General features: G+C 42.6%; 1 protein-coding gene across 6 annotated transcripts in view; it reads right to left on the bottom strand.

The window, feature by feature from the left end:
- tns1a (tensin 1a) overlaps positions 1 to 15,530 on the bottom strand; it is a 64,715-nt gene that overhangs the window by 27,280 nt on the left and 21,905 nt on the right. For 4 of the 6 annotated variants that reach the window (XM_053861182.1, XM_053861199.1, XM_053861191.1 and 1 more), the window contains exons 4-11: positions 11,536 to 11,574; positions 10,131 to 10,172; positions 5,368 to 5,417; positions 3,912 to 4,083; positions 3,799 to 3,849; positions 3,610 to 3,732; positions 2,655 to 2,719; positions 1,581 to 1,664 (exon numbers count right to left, since the gene is read on the bottom strand). In XM_053861182.1, the coding sequence (XP_053717157.1) occupies positions 1,581 to 1,664; positions 2,655 to 2,719; positions 3,610 to 3,732; positions 3,799 to 3,849; positions 3,912 to 4,083; positions 5,368 to 5,417; positions 10,131 to 10,172; positions 11,536 to 11,574 (626 nt within the window). Of the gene's footprint in view, positions 1 to 1,580; positions 1,665 to 2,654; positions 2,720 to 3,609; positions 3,733 to 3,798; positions 3,850 to 3,911; positions 4,084 to 5,367; positions 5,418 to 7,305; positions 7,548 to 10,130; positions 10,173 to 11,535; positions 11,575 to 14,274; positions 14,362 to 15,530 lie in introns of those variants that run through there. The other 2 variants (XM_053861208.1, XM_053861216.1) reach the window with 2 other exon arrangements.

The following is a 15,530-nucleotide window of genomic DNA, read 5'->3' as shown; positions in this document are numbered from 1 at the left end:
TCGCTGAAGGATTTCGCAGTTCAAGAAATTCAACAGAGGCACGATTGAAGAGGGTCACGACTGCCTTTGAAGAAGCATGAGGTTGTCATCATGAACCACTTGTGACCTTCTTTCCCGCCAAGGCTGAACCTCAGTACAGGACTTTTTGTGTCCTGATTTACAGAGGCCACCAGATGGCGCTGTCTTCTGTAAAATGTTTGGACTTGAACAACTCATTCGATACCTCACATGATTTCTGAACGCCTGAGCGTCATCTAGTGGCCTCTGAAAACCAGGACACTGTTTCATCAACCCTGCAATAGTGTTTCATGATGCCTCATCTACCCATCAGTAGTAGACAGGACATACTGGCAGCTAGTTTCTTCACCTGCTCTTCTATATCCCAGAATATTCTCTTGTTTTGGGGCTGGAATTCTTTTTCATTGGCGAGGGTTTTCTCTTTTTTTCTCTGTCAATATTTGTTCCCATGATCAAGCTAAAAATGTTTTTTCCTTTTATTATTATTTTTATTATTTATTTATTTATTTTTTAGCACCATCATTTCATCAGATGTCTTTTCCTTGTCCTCATTACAATTCAAGTGTGTACGTGTGTGGGATGATTTTTCTTACTGGTCAACTTGTTTCGACAGCAAATGTACTCAATTCAGAGGCTTTTGCTGCTTGCAATTGTTTTGCTCTGCACCCGTTTCATGGCTTTCAGAAAGCTATACTGAAGTCAAGGGTGACGTCACAGTCATTGAAAGAAACATGCAGAGATCAACGGGGGGATTAAATGCCATAAACTCTCCAGAGAGCAGTGGACTTTCCGCCATGGGCACGAATCATGACCTCGCTTTTCTGGTGAAATACTTTCTCACAATTATCCTCCTTACAGATAAACAGCAACAACTGTGCGACACAGTGAATGACCAACTGGCCAAGACAGATGGAAATTCAGGGTAAAACCCTGTTTTTAAACCTTATCTTTCAGGTGGTACAGCCAACAGTTTTTTCTTTTGTTTTTCATAGCTTGATGCAGTTGATCCTAATTCTTATGGCCACCCACCTCTCTCTGCACAACAATTTTGACTTTTTTGACACCTGACTTCAAGCTCTGCCTTCACTGTCTTGGTCAGCCTCATGTCTCCTCACACCATCAACAGGTAGCTTCTCTCTCACACTTCTGTACAGGATATAAACATCTTCCAGTCCACCCCTGCACGTGACTCTCTCTTCTGGAAATATGTGTTCACCACAACCATCTCCATCATCCTTTCACCAAACTCAGTTGTCCCTCAGCCTTTCTGTCCTCCAATCTTGGCCACCGCTATCTCCAGTTCACACTATGTGGTCTGCCGTGATTGATACTTTTTTTCTCAAGCGAACAAGGTCTTTCCCATATGTGCAACATTTTCTTGAACACACAATATTAAAGCATCATATTAACAAAAGCCTTTTCCTCATCAACTCCTCAAATTGGCTTTATTAAGATATTATTATTATTATTATTATTAGTCAGTATTTTGTATTAGGATTTGTTTTACATGAGAAAAAGACATAAGATGTCTGGGTGTTGTTGATACTGGTTTTGGAAAATACCTCTGTTGGGATGGCTGGCCCACAGGAAGCGCCTTGTCCTCGTAGAACCGTCTCATGGCAAACCGGTCCAGTGCCTGGTCAGCACTGCATCAAACACACGTGCACACAAACACAGAAATACACACAATATTAGAGTGCCGGTGTTAAGTTGGTCCACCTTGCTACTTAGGTCTCATTCGTCCACATTGCTGGAAACATTCTAAAGGCATGAGATCAGATGAATATGATGATTCAAGCCGTATTGTGGACCACTGTGCTAATGGCTTTGCTTCTCTGTCTAATCCTGGAGGTGAATGTCAACTATTACAGTCTTGGGCGCGTTCAAGGAGAGCCAGGCCAGCCGCAGCACTGATCCATCCAGCAGCCGATTGTTGGGCAATGCATTGTGGGAAGTCAGGCTACGCGGATAAGGTTAGGAGTGTTAGGATAGGAGTGGCATTCCTGCCAATCAGAAGCGAGGAAGGCTGCACTTTCCCCTACCATCCTGGGATTCGCAAACACATATCTGGGATCACACAGTTCAGCTCTGACGTCATCATCGACGCTGCCGAACCCCGAGAACAGGAGTCTGCCTCCTGTTCTCGGGGTTCGGCAGCGTCGATTTCAAATGGAGTTGTTTTGCTGAAGAATTAGGAACATTTGCCTCTGCTCAGCTACTTACCTGAGTTGTACAGTGCTGGGTGAGATGATGGCTCAGCTATTTACAACATGAATTTTCGTGGCCAAATGAAATAGCCAATCAAAGATAAGCTATTCTAGCCAATCAGAGGGCGAGTAAGGCTCTGCCTTCCCCTACCACCCTGGAATTCGAAACTTCCGCCTACTTTGTCTTCACCTGAGGACGCCCTCATTCTGCGGCCACCTGGCTCTGCCTGAATGGATCCCCATGTCACATTGAAAGCCACTCAAGAAGTTCAAAACAGATCTTTGTCAATGTCCAGCAACAGAGAAGGTCAACATGTTGACATGCATGGATTTATGGGAAAAAAAAAAACACCTTCCAAAAGGTACACCATTTCTTATCGCATTTTTCAATAGAGCGACAGTAAATGTGGCACAGAATACAACATCTACCTTCCAGATATGTTGCTGTAGTGCATGTACGCCGCGACCACCACTCCTGTTCGCCCACGGTTGCCCTGCAAAGGAGAAATAAATGTCAAATTCCAGTTTGTGGACAGGAACTACAACTATACTAATGGTCGTGAGAAGAAGAAAATAAATCCAACGCAGGAATATTGAAAATACTGAATACTTTCACTCCACAAGTCATAAGCCTTTGGTCATTTTTCATGAAGATGGTGAAGATGGTGATTCATGAGGTCATCTTAAAAGCATATATGTCATTAAACTACATTGTTTATGTTTTACAATTATTAGCAACCATAAGTCATTGATAATGATGCTTTGCTCACATTTTATATATAGATATGTACCTTCAAAATAACTATACCCTCACTAACGTCTCATGCTCTGTTGCCTTGCTCTTGACTTGGAAAAGTCCAGGTTCCTTTTGTCTTTTGTTGAATTCTTCTTTGCAAAGACGGGCCTTGAAAATAGGATTCTTTTTGGTGGGAACTCGTCTGACTGTGATCTCTAGTCACAATTCAGTGCCAAGGAAGAGAAGGCCTCCTTTCCTGAATGTTAGTTCACATGCACGTTACTGGTCTTCCTCGTCAGAAGCTTTCTCCACCTCCTCAGCTTTGTTTTTCACTTGCATTTGTTCTTCTAGTTCTTTCAGTTTCTGTGTCTTTGACGTAGTTGCCTTCCTCCTTTTGCTTTACTCATTCATTCACAGTAGTTTGACCTGTCAGTTGAGTCCCACAGCTGTGTAAATTTGTGGACTCTGGATATTGGGACTATTGGACCTTCTCATGCTGATGCTGAGTCTGCTCTGGGGTCGCTCCATCAGCTGTTCTTGACACCACTCTAATGGCTTCCGTCTCTTCTTAGCCGTGTGGCTTTTAGATGTGTTTCGACTACCATGGCTTTCACATCAGCTGTCATGACCATCTCTGTGTTCCTCTACCTTGTTGTGTAGCACCACAACGTTGTGTGGTTCTCCATTGAGCCAGGCGTCGATGGCCTTACACATGCTGCACATCTTGTCCAGTGGGGGAGCATGATGGTCTGGCCAGCCGAACTCTAGCACCTGAAGATCAACGGCGGTGGCTTAGAGAAAATAAAATCCAAATACATGTAAAACTTAGGTGTTTACCTTGTGGTTCAACTTGGCGATGTCACCCCTCTGCTCGCTAAGGTTTAAGACCTGGAATAAGACAGATCTCAGTCCATTTAAAGGGTTTTTTTTGTCTCGCTAGAAAGACTTACCAGGTAGTGCTCGCCGTGTTTGGAACGCAGCATGGCTGCCACCTCTTTAAGGTGTGTGCTGTATGTCCGCTCATCGGCAGCAACGGGGAAGGAGACGGAGATGATCCGCTCTGTGATGTAGACCAGGTCCACGTCGTAACTCTCCTCCATGGCCAGCACTACACTCTGACTCCTGCGTCAGAAAGAACGATACTTCAGCTCATTTCTGTTCGAGCATACAGTGTAAAAAACAAACAAACAAAGAGAACCACTAAAATATGTCACGTTTGTTGGAGGAATGGAGCCTGATTTATCAAGATTCTTGTTGCTGTATTTCCTGGAGACAGTAAGGGATTTCTAAATGTCTCCTGCCTCAGGACATGGCCTCAGCATTTGCATTGTGGCATGAAACTGTTCTTACAATGACAAAACAGAAATGTGCGGTGAGTAACTATATTTAGCACAGACCATCATGCGGTTCAGGGGACATGAGGTATCATGAAACAGTAGTGCTGGGTTGATGAAACAGCATCTTAATTTTCAGAGGCCACTAGATGGCGCTCTTGGTTTAGAAATGATGTGAGGTTTCATTGAATGAAGTTTTTGCAGCAGAGAGTGCCATCTGGTGGCCTCTGAGAATCCGGACACTGTGTCATGAAACCTCAGCAACCCTTTAATACTGTCATGAAACCTCATGTACCCATCGATACTGTGTCATGAAACCTCATCTGCCCTTAACTAGTTTTGAATCGTATTGCTTTTCATGAGATGTGTATTCCAAGTGTACTACTTGTCAGGAGGAACAAATACTGAGGCCCATATTGCATATTAACAAACCTATTACTAACACAACAAGGCAGTAAACCTAAGAAATGTGTCCTTTCCTCACTCCCATAGAGCAATGTACTGACGTTGACTCATAGGCGATCCAACGGTGATGCAAGATCCAGCGTGAAGACCGAGCGTGGTATCAGTAGCAGGAAGTACAGCCGTTTGAGGGGCTTCGAAGTGGAACAAGAAGAGTGACATTCCATGCCATTCCTAACTCCGACCTCTTCTTCAACCTTTTCTTTTATGTGACGCGCTGCCCGCGCCATCAGGATGTGCAGAGGAAGGCGGAACATGTGCTTCAATTGAAAACCTAATGCGTCCACATGCTACACTGAAGGCTGCCTGTGGTGTCAGCATCGGATGCAACTGTCCACTTTCCCAACGTCAGTACATTACGCCATGGGAGCGAGGATGGGTTGCATCATGAACGGAGAAGTCATGATATTGAACAACAAAGATAAAAAAATATGTCTTACTTTAATCATGACATGGTTTTGTCTTTCCGTTTGCAAAGTGAACCAGTTGGCAACCGTAAGAAAATAGTGTAATTTTTGTTTCTAAGATAAACACTGAATGTTTGTTTTGGGTCCTCCCTGTTCACATTTGTGGTGGCAGGTACCAGGATCGCATGACCAAGGCTGCTTACCGTGACTGCTTTCGCAAAACCTCCACACTCTTGCAGGACCGCGCTGATCCCTGGAGACAAAACACACACGCAGGCAACAAAGATTAGAGTGAGGGTCATGCGATGATCTCTAAAACCTACCCAACCCAATTCCACAGAGACAAACTGAGATCGTGACATGACATGTCAGGAAACATGCTGTACAGAGGGGTACACAGGGAAGTTACCAAGTGATGGGTCGATGAGGGTCCATGAAACAGTGTCCTGATGTTCAGAGGCCAGCAGATGGCGCTGTCTGCTGTAAAATGTTTGAACTTGAACCGCTAATTTTATGAAATCTCACATTTCATTTCTAAACCAAGAGCGCCATCTAGTGGCCTCTGAATATTAGGTCACTGCTTCGTCAAGCCTGCAACACTGTTTCATGATGCCTCATCCACCCATCACTACTGAACGCCGCATATAATCCTCCGGCAAAAAGAAGAGAAAGCAAAGCATTTCAAGAGATTTGTTGGTGTAAAGAAGTGAAATATAATCGAGCCGTGAATGACTCAGATTAGTATGGCAGAATATTTCATTAATTTGCTACCACAAGTCAAAAGTTAACTTAAACACATTTGTTTATTAAGACAGACAAAAGCATGTTCACGCACAAAGGTCGATCACCCCTGTCACAGAAGGAAAGGACTGTGTTGAACACGTGTCACCGTGCTTCTTAGAAAATACAGCTCCGCGTCCGCTCTGCTCCAAATCAAAAGCCATGGTTCTACTTTTCACGTTTCCAGTTGGAGTGGAGAGGCTCGTGAACAGTGTGCAAGCTGTTGGCTGTGATGAAGGCGATGAAGGTTTAAACCTACTGAGGTGAACAATTTTCATAACTGACACTGAGGAAATTCACAGAGGAGTCTTTAGAACAAGAAAGTCCCTGTACTGATTGGTAGTTACAGATTCAGTCTTCCCTTTGTAAGACATGCATGTCGGGGGCATTTCAAATTGGCTGTGCGCATAATGTGTGTAACACTGAACATTCTTCAAGGTTTAAAAGATTACAATCTCAACTTTGTTTAGTCTGTCACAGAACATAAGACTCGGCTTGTGCCGTGTGTCTTTCTTCAGTGGCGGCTGGCAAATGAGTACGTAAGAAAGACAGCTTAAAGCCGAGCAAGTGAATGCGTCCTTCAAAACCCTCTTAACTACGGATGGTACATGAAGACATCAAAACTTCTCTTACTGTACTTCTCCCAATATCAATATTTGCTACAAGTGGCAATCAAGGTTTTTAGTTTACTCAAGTATTCAGTAGGTATGCAAGAAGTATGCTACTAGTGCAGTAGGTATATACTCTTCATCCAGATTTCAATTAGTCAATATATATTTAAAGTTCACTTTACTTACAGACGAAATATTATTGTCAACCATGTTCACCTTCCGGACACAGACACAACTGGCAACATGCCTATTGTCCAAGTATAACTTATGTCTACATACATGACTCGACACATCACCCATGGCAGACAGCAGAGGGTCACACTCACAGTGACACAACAATTATTGAGCTATCCAATGGGAGTACTACTCAACATCGGTCAAATGAGTTTCAAACAATATCAAAGCAAAAGTATGTGTAATTAGGAATGTCTGTTTTCTATACCCCATTCATCCACTTCCACGATCCTTTGCATATACTTCAAACCCTGAATAAAAAAGTAGTACACTTGAAGTTAATATTATTCAGTATACTTGAGTATAAGTATGAGCATACAGTACTTCAGAGTGCTACTTTGAAGTATTGCAAATGTATTTCCATAGTAAACTTCCTCAACTTCCTTCTACTTCCTCAGTTTTAGTATAAAATAAGAGTACTCCGAGGACACGTCTTTGTGCTAAAAACAAATGGCACATCCATTTACCAAAAGGCTGTGACTATCGATGCATCATGAATATTATGTAATATAGTACCTTGCTGTTCAAGTACTCTGTACTCCATGTCCAGGACGAGCGTAATCCAGCGAATCGCTGTCGAATGGAACGTCCCAGCGGCATGGCAGACTGGGGCTTTCGTGTTCCGATAAACAACCTTTTGAATCAACTTTAACAGCAGCTCCAAATATTCACATCATGAAGTAGAACCAGCATGACTTTCCTGCTGTATCTTTCCATAGATGCATCTTCTATCTGCTTCCTCTTGTCCTCAAGCTTTGCTCTGCTTACAGTACAGTACTCCTCCCTCCGTCTTGATTATCTCTTCTTAAATACTTCCTTCCATTCCATGGCTTTGCTTCCCAAAGTCACAGACATGACACACTAGTCTCTTTCCTTTTTTTCCTTCCAGGTTAGTTTCATCTATAATCTGGTTGTTGTTGTTAACATGTCAACATGCCAAATCGATCGATCTTTTGTGTATCATATAAATTCAAGTGGCATGGAACAAATCTAATTCAGTACCAGCTGCTGTCAGCTATGGTCAGAACCTAAGGAGGAATGCTATTTTGGAGAGTGCGTAATTACGCCTGGGTGACACACACAAACACACGTTCCCCATGTCACAACACTGATGAAATAATAGAAAACACTGCACATTATTCAGCCTCTAATGAGGAAATTCAGTTTGTTATCTGGAGCGGTGCTGAGGAACTGCCACTCCATTATAAGCGAAACTTCATCAAGGAGCGGTTTATTTGCCAAACATTCGATAGTTTATGTGCGTTAGTTACAGGAAGTAAGTGGCCATGTTCCACTGTCCTATTTATCCCGACTCCCTGTGTTTCAGCCTGACAAGCATGAGCGTCTCATCCTGGCCAACATATCACATCTTTTCCAGCAGTGTTTTTCAACCTTTTCCAGTTCATTGAAACAATCCTGTGGCTCATAACCAAAGGAACCTCAAAATCCCTGTAGAAAATCCCTTTTAATTTGTGAAACATTGTAGCTACTATTTTTTACAAGCTATTTGCTATGTATTTGTTTAAATGCCTCCTCAAAGAGGTGGGCAATATGGCAAAAATATACCATGATTCATTCCTTGCCCCAGTTTACTTCATAGCAACAATGAATCTTTCTCTCTAATTATTTTGGAGCAAATTAATTTTGCTGTGCATTTAGTTTTTAGGAAACTGTTAAACCGTGAAGCAAACTTTGCTAGTGTCAATAATGTATTGAAGTGAGACATCAAGTTAGCTCTGCAGAGCAGACGGTCTTTGGTGTCACAGGAAGGTGTGTGGTCAAGTGGGCGCATTAAAAACCACTGGCTTTTTCGCTGTGAGTGAGTGGGAAGAGCTACGGATGAATCAACGCATCAGTCTATAGTGTATAGGAAGAATGTGACTGAATCCATGTGATCTGCTCATGTTGGTAGATTGTCAACACGTTGTTGTTGTTCATGATTTCGTGTCATCCATTTGCCCACCTCTGTCTCCTGACAAATGAGGTGAAACTGGATCATTTCCAACCTGACACTCTCTCACGTGTAGCGGCTCACCAGTTGAAAAACGGCGATGTAGAGGATGTGAGGTGAGACGACGATTCGTAGCACCTGAGTCCTTGCTTTCATTTGGTCTTTGAGAGTTGGAAATGTGCAACAGGTTACACACTACTTGTGTGCCCATTTCCCGTCATCGTAGTGCCTTCAACGTTCAATGTTAGTCTTCCTCACGTTGTCACATTTGTTTGGCAAATTGAGTCCAAAACAGCAGGCAGAGGAGGAAGGAGCTGACTCCAGCAGCAGCTGCATATTCTTCACTATCTGCTATCAGTGTCAATTGTCATTACAGATGGCTCATTACACAAGGCTCCTCAGTGGTCAGCTGCAAAACATAAATAAGTGTTCGCATCCAATGCTGACTCACACCACAGACAGTCTGGTTTTCTTTTTGGAGCATAAACATTCATCTATTTCTCCAGCTTTCCAGCTTTATACCTGCATCACTTTATAGGAATTCAGCAGATTCATTGGCCCGTCTTGGCCACTGGTCTTTGCATGTCATGATAGAAACATTCTTTGAAGCACTTTCCCGGTGCCCTTGACCTTCTTCAATTTGCTTTTGTTTTCAACTTCAATTTCAATGGGTTTGTCATGTTTGGTCCTTAAAATCCACAAAGCTGCTTAAGAACTCTGCATTTCTGATCTACAGTGGGGCAAAATGGACAGCACCTTTGGCACGTTCTCCTAGACGTATGAGAGGGGTCTGTAATTTTACTTCCCTTTCCTCATTTTTTAAAGAATATATTTGTTCATTATTGGTGGAAAGTAAGCACTTGGTCAGTAACAAAAGCTCAACTTGCAAGACCTTGTGACAGAACCTTCTGTTGGCAATGACAGAGGTCAAACGTTTACTGTATGTCTTCTCCGTGTGTGCACACACTGGTATTTTGGCCTGCTCCTTCACGTAGCTCTCCTCTAGAGCACGGATGTTTTGGGGACCCACTTTCAACTCCCTCCACAAATTTCCAGTGGGGTTGAGGTCTGGATGCTGGATAGACCACTCAAGGAAAGAAGAAGTTACAGGTCTGTGTGAGCCAGAAATCTTGCTTATTTGTGGGTGACCAAATACTTAAGAAAATGATGGCAATTTACTTATAAATATTTTAGAAATCCTACAATGTCATTTCCTGTTTTTTTTTAATCGTTTTATCTCTCTCATCTTACGGAGTAACGGTACTTGGAAAACCAGTGGCTGACTCTATATATGGTAGCGCCTCACTGCGGATCCTTCACAAGGTTCTAAAACAAAATTCGAATGGATGAGTTCACTCTGTCGCAAGAGTGGAGTGCCGGACCTACTCACCGGTGTGTCTACATGCTTCAGTGGAAGCTGGGGAGTGGGAGGCTGTTTGGAGAAAGAGACACATGTTAGTTGTTGTTAAACTCATTCACAAGCCATTTGAGTTCTTGTTAGTAAACAACCTTCAAGCTACCACGAGGCCCATATATGGAAACAACTTCCATGTTCTCTCTTACTTGCCACCACTCACCTATGATCTATTTATTTTCAGAACATGTTCGGCCAAAGTAAATGTAGTTTTCATACATGGATAGTTTGATAAACAAAAACTGATTGTGTTGCTTAATAATGCTGAGAGAGAACACAATTTTTGTGTGTTATAATTTCATAATCATGGATATTGTCTTGGTTTATCTTGTCATTAAAACAGTATATTATAATACATGATACATAATACAAATGACAATGTATGTTATCAACTATTGGAACTGCTGCATGCTTTACTTTATATGTCATTCCAAGGATAAAGGGTTATTGCAGGGCAGGAAGCGGACCCTGACTAGTTTGACTTCATTTTAGAATGAGGGTTACAATAATAGTTACCGTAATTTCAGGACTATAGAGCACACCGGAATATTAGCCACTAAATTTAAGAAGGAAAATAGATCTTGCTCATAAATAAGCCGCAGTGGTCTATAAGCCGCAGGTGCAGTGGTGCTGTCTGTGGCGTAGAAAGATCAGTGGTGCACCCGGCTTAAAAGAGGTTTTCAAAACTAGTTTTGAAAAAGGGCTTTGACATCGAGACTGACTCATGAAAAAAAAATGAACTTGAATCATGATCTCCTCACATCTTTTATTCATAGTAAAGCGTGAAAAATGCGCTGTTTTTGCCCGCCTGCCCGAAGTTCCGACACCACAGCCAGTCTCAGCAGCTGTTTCTCAACTCCAGACCTCCAGGAGATCGGCTATGTAGCTGGAGCTACGGACATGCGGGCAAAAACAGCGCATTTTGAGTGCTTTATGGGTAAATAAAAAGCTTCTGATTTCAGCCTGTAAAAATCCATATATTAGGCGTGCCATTGTATAAGCCGCATGGTTCAGAGTGCGAGAAAAAAGTAACGGCTTGTAGTCCGGAAATTAAGGTAGTTTTTGCTGCTTCGTAAGTTCTCATCGTTGGAAGAATCGTTCCTGTCATTTTAAAAAGATAGCATTAGAAATTGGGCAGCATCATAGTTGTTGGTGTCAAGTGGGATCAAGGAAGTGGCATGAAATAATGAGAAAATTATATTGTGCCATAAATGAGTCATTTTTAATGTATTTATTTGTTGTTGTAGCTGACATTTGTTTTCTTACAGAGTTATAGAAGTGCTGTTTTTCAATGTCATAATGGACTTATTCTTTTTGGGCACAGTGTTAGTTGTGTTTGCAGTTCATACGTTGTCACAAGCCACACAAAAGTCTTGCTCACCAGCTCATAGTTGGTGGATGTCTGACACGCCGTGGTGACCTGTGGATGGACAGAGAAACAATCTTCAGTCAATTTTCAATCTTCCGATACACAACTCAAACAAAGTGTGAACTCTCTGGAGTTATGAAGTTATGAAAAGTGGCATCAGGTAAGTGTGACGTCACGCCAGTTAGTCTTTTAACTGGTTGAGTGTCACTGAAACTTTTTGCATGCAGATGTACAACAAAACAAGTTAAAGATCAAATTCGAATGACAGTGTGGTAGCGATATAATTTGTGTTAATAATTTGATAATATCACAATTGTGACATTTTTCAGCCTTGATAGTTGGGAAGAGGGAATCTAATTCTGTGATGGCGCTGGTTCCATTCCAGTTGTTACCTTTCCAACACTGCACTCACTCATCCCCACCATGCTGTTGTCCTACAGCAGGCTACACTCAACAGGGGATTTGCAGCAGCCAAAAACATGGCTTCATTTTGTTTTGCAAAGCTGCTGCACCTCTAAAATGACCTTTGCCAGCATGACATGATGATAATGAGGAAGTGTGGAAAGTACCCTCAAGCTAACAGCTAACATGGTGGTTAGCATGTCTCCCCTCTCTTCAGGGGTCGTACAGTGATCAGTTTAAGGTTATGAAACTAGGTGTCATATTTTCTCATTTCAACAACACGTATCAAATGTGAACAGCACTCTTTGTTGTTCATGTGGTTACATAGTAGAGCATGTTGAAAGTTAGTGATGTGCTGTTGAGGCTTCATGAAACAGTGTCCTAATTTTCAGAGCCCACCAAGTGCACCATGATCTTGGTCTAAAATGATGTGAGGTTTCATTGAAATGATTGTTTAAAGACAGAGCGCCATCTGGTGGCGTCTGAAAATAAGGACACTGTTTCATGAAGCCTCATCAGCCCATCACTAGTCTCAGGTGTTTCAGACTCAAAGAGTCTCTTAAAGAGGGTTTGCATTTCATGGTGGATTCTCAAACACTATATAGTCCCTGGCTCTCGAGTGTGTGAGAGAGTGAATTTTACGGTACACATTAACAGCAGAAATATGTAGTGAGAGAGGCATTCAACTTTCTCCTGAAATGGCATCATGCAATGTGTGAAAGGTTGAGTATGCCACTACTTATAACTCATGTAACTGGCTTCAGTAAATAATCATCGTAGAATTCAGTCAGGCCGCACTCTCAATTCCTCAGACACTCCGGCTGCCCACACACGAGCAACAGCCGCTTCCATGGCCGTCTGCCTGACAAAATACATTCCTGTCTTTTTCTCACTGCAGCCAAACATGGGCCGAGGCCCAAAAGAGCTGTTTGAAGGGATACAAACATAGCTGTTTTGCTTGGATGGCTACTGGATGTGATATCAAGTATGGGGACTGACGCTAAACGTATCAGTGTTTTGTCAGGGTGACTTCATTTCAACCTCCTACTATGAATCTGAATTCTCAGGCTTGCCCTGACGTCATCATCATGGACGTGGTTCACTGAAGATTTAAGGTCAACAACCTATGGTTGGGTTAGGCACTCAGTGCTGAGTGGTGATGGGCTGATGAGGCTTCATGAAACAGTGTCCTGATATTCAGAGGCCACCAGATGGTGCTGTCTGCTGCAAAACGTTGAAGAAGTCATTGAATGAAACCACACATCATTTCTAAACTAAGAGCGTTGTCTAGCAGCACATTTATACATTTTATTGTTTTCTATTCTGTTTTCTAAAGAGCATTATAACACTGCATACACAACTGGATATGTGTATATAGAATTATTTCCACCTTGTTCCACCTTGGCAGCATTGGTTTGTTTGTCGGTGTTTATAATAAGTTAAAAAGTTAGAGAAATAACATGGTGACTGTTTCTATAACACAATGTAAACTTGTTTAGAGGCTCGACGTCGAGTGGGCTCCTAGCATTAGCGATGAGCAGTTGCTTCTTTCTGAGTCTTCTGTGAATTAACTTTTGCTTTTCAGCATTTTCAACTAAATCAGGTGCTCTATTTACTGTCCTACTGACTGAGGAGTAATTGCTCTCTCAAGTCAATCGACTTCTCTTTCACGCATTCAGTCGGTCAGCACTTTGTGAATGATGCACTTCCAGCAGAAGTTCATCTGGCTGAATACTGTACAGCACAAGTGGCAGAGGATCGGTAATTAAAACATGCTTTCTGAAGCCACACAGCAAGAGTTCAGAAAAACAAGAAACTGCATACAAGAATGTAAAGACAGTCCAAGCTGAAATATGAACATGGTTGAACGAAATAGCCTTTTTTGAGGAGCATTAATGCAGTCATATTTACGTACATATGCAACTTTTTATTGCTAACCTACCAAGTAGCTTCTGATCAAAAATGTTTTCAATATTTGTATCAAGTTAAACACAACCTGTGGTTCAACCTGTGGGGTGGTGATGACGTGCAACGAAAGATGACTAGTGTTTAAAACCTCTGTGGTGTGGTGGAACTCCTGTCACTGACGTCACTGACGTCGAGGTGGAACACGGCACAAACAATCTGGCTGACCTCCAGCTCAGACATGTTTACCAGCCGCCCTGCTGTTAGCTCCGAGTCAAAGGTGAACGAGTACCGCCAACAATCCAGATGGACCAGAGTCAGTGAGAGCCAAACCTTGCTCCTTCTCACCGCACCTGGACAGACCAGCTCCCCAACCAAACTGAACTCATTCATTCAGGAAAAATGACCCGACAGTTGCATATATATCTATGCAGACAGTCTTACCTGCTGCTCCCACCTCCTCATTGTCCAGTCCTCACCCCCTAATCCAGTAGGGAATGTAAGAGGGAGAGCTGCTACTCTCCTCCTCTTTGCTCAATCAAAACAGCAGCCATAATCCAGCACATGACAGCTACCAAACTTAATTTTGTCCATCCCCCTGACTCTACCAGGACACACTCTTCCCTCCTCCAGCTTTCCCATCTACAGCCACAAATTCCTCTGCAACAGGCTATATAAGGTCAGGAAACTAGCTCGGAGCCTCTGTTTGATTCTGGTACCCAAGAGGAGAGGTGTTCCGGGGAAGGCAGTGACTGTGTGTTCGGCTTTGTATGGTCGTCTTTCCATGACCACATGAGACCTCACCCTCACGCACATCGCTTTGGATGGACACACAAGTACCGTACGGATGCATGTACTCCATTTTGACCTCACCTCTCAGTGTATTTGTGTCGAGTGCTATTAATCCTATTTGTCCTATTATTTGTCAAATGAGATGGTTTCCACAAGAAACTCGAGCATATGCTTTGGTACCTTTCCATGGTGCATATGAAAATCCCAACACATCAGCGTTGGCCACGCCTCCTCCAGATAAACAAGTCATGTGTCTGTCAGTGAGAGGCAGCTGGCCAGACAACATGCGTGTCTCTGTTCTGTAGGAATCTGCAGAGGAACTCAAAGATGTCTTCACTGACACTGTCTGGGGTCTGTCACAGCTCTTCACATGTTTCTGCCAGAGCTGTGACCAACATTCTTACCAAGTATAGGACTAGCCATTACGACCTACTGTAGGATCAAACGTCAATCTGAAATTTTGTCCATTACTGCAGTCAAAATAAATACACCTGCCAGAGCAACACTTTCGTGCTGTAAACAGAAATACTTAGTTTGTTTTAAACCCTAGCAGAACGAGAATAAGAGTATGCAAGATATATTAAATAAAAATGAATATCAAAGAAGAGGTCCAATCGAGAGTGGTCAATATAAAATGCAGTATTTGTGAAATATCCTTCCATGTCATGTCGTATCGATTGCACCAAGACAAGTTCTCTGTGTCTATGTGACAAATGCTCTGGTTGCTTCAAATCTGACTGGACTTTTGGTCTCACACTGACCCTGTGGTGCTGCCAAAAGCCAAAACCAGCAACGCCACATTTCACCAACACATGAAGGAAATAAATGAGGCAATAAAACCAGGGTTTGCTGCCCACGTATGCACACGTTTTAAAAACATATTGGCTGTGGTAATATTTCTGGTCATG

The sequence above is a fragment of the Synchiropus splendidus genome, chromosome 1 (genome assembly GCF_027744825.2).
Source record: "Synchiropus splendidus isolate RoL2022-P1 chromosome 1, RoL_Sspl_1.0, whole genome shotgun sequence".
Classification (NCBI taxonomy): Eukaryota; Metazoa; Chordata; class Actinopteri; order Syngnathiformes; family Callionymidae; genus Synchiropus; species Synchiropus splendidus.
The sequence above is the reverse complement of the archived record's forward strand: the minus strand, read 5'-3'. Positions and strand labels throughout refer to the sequence as shown.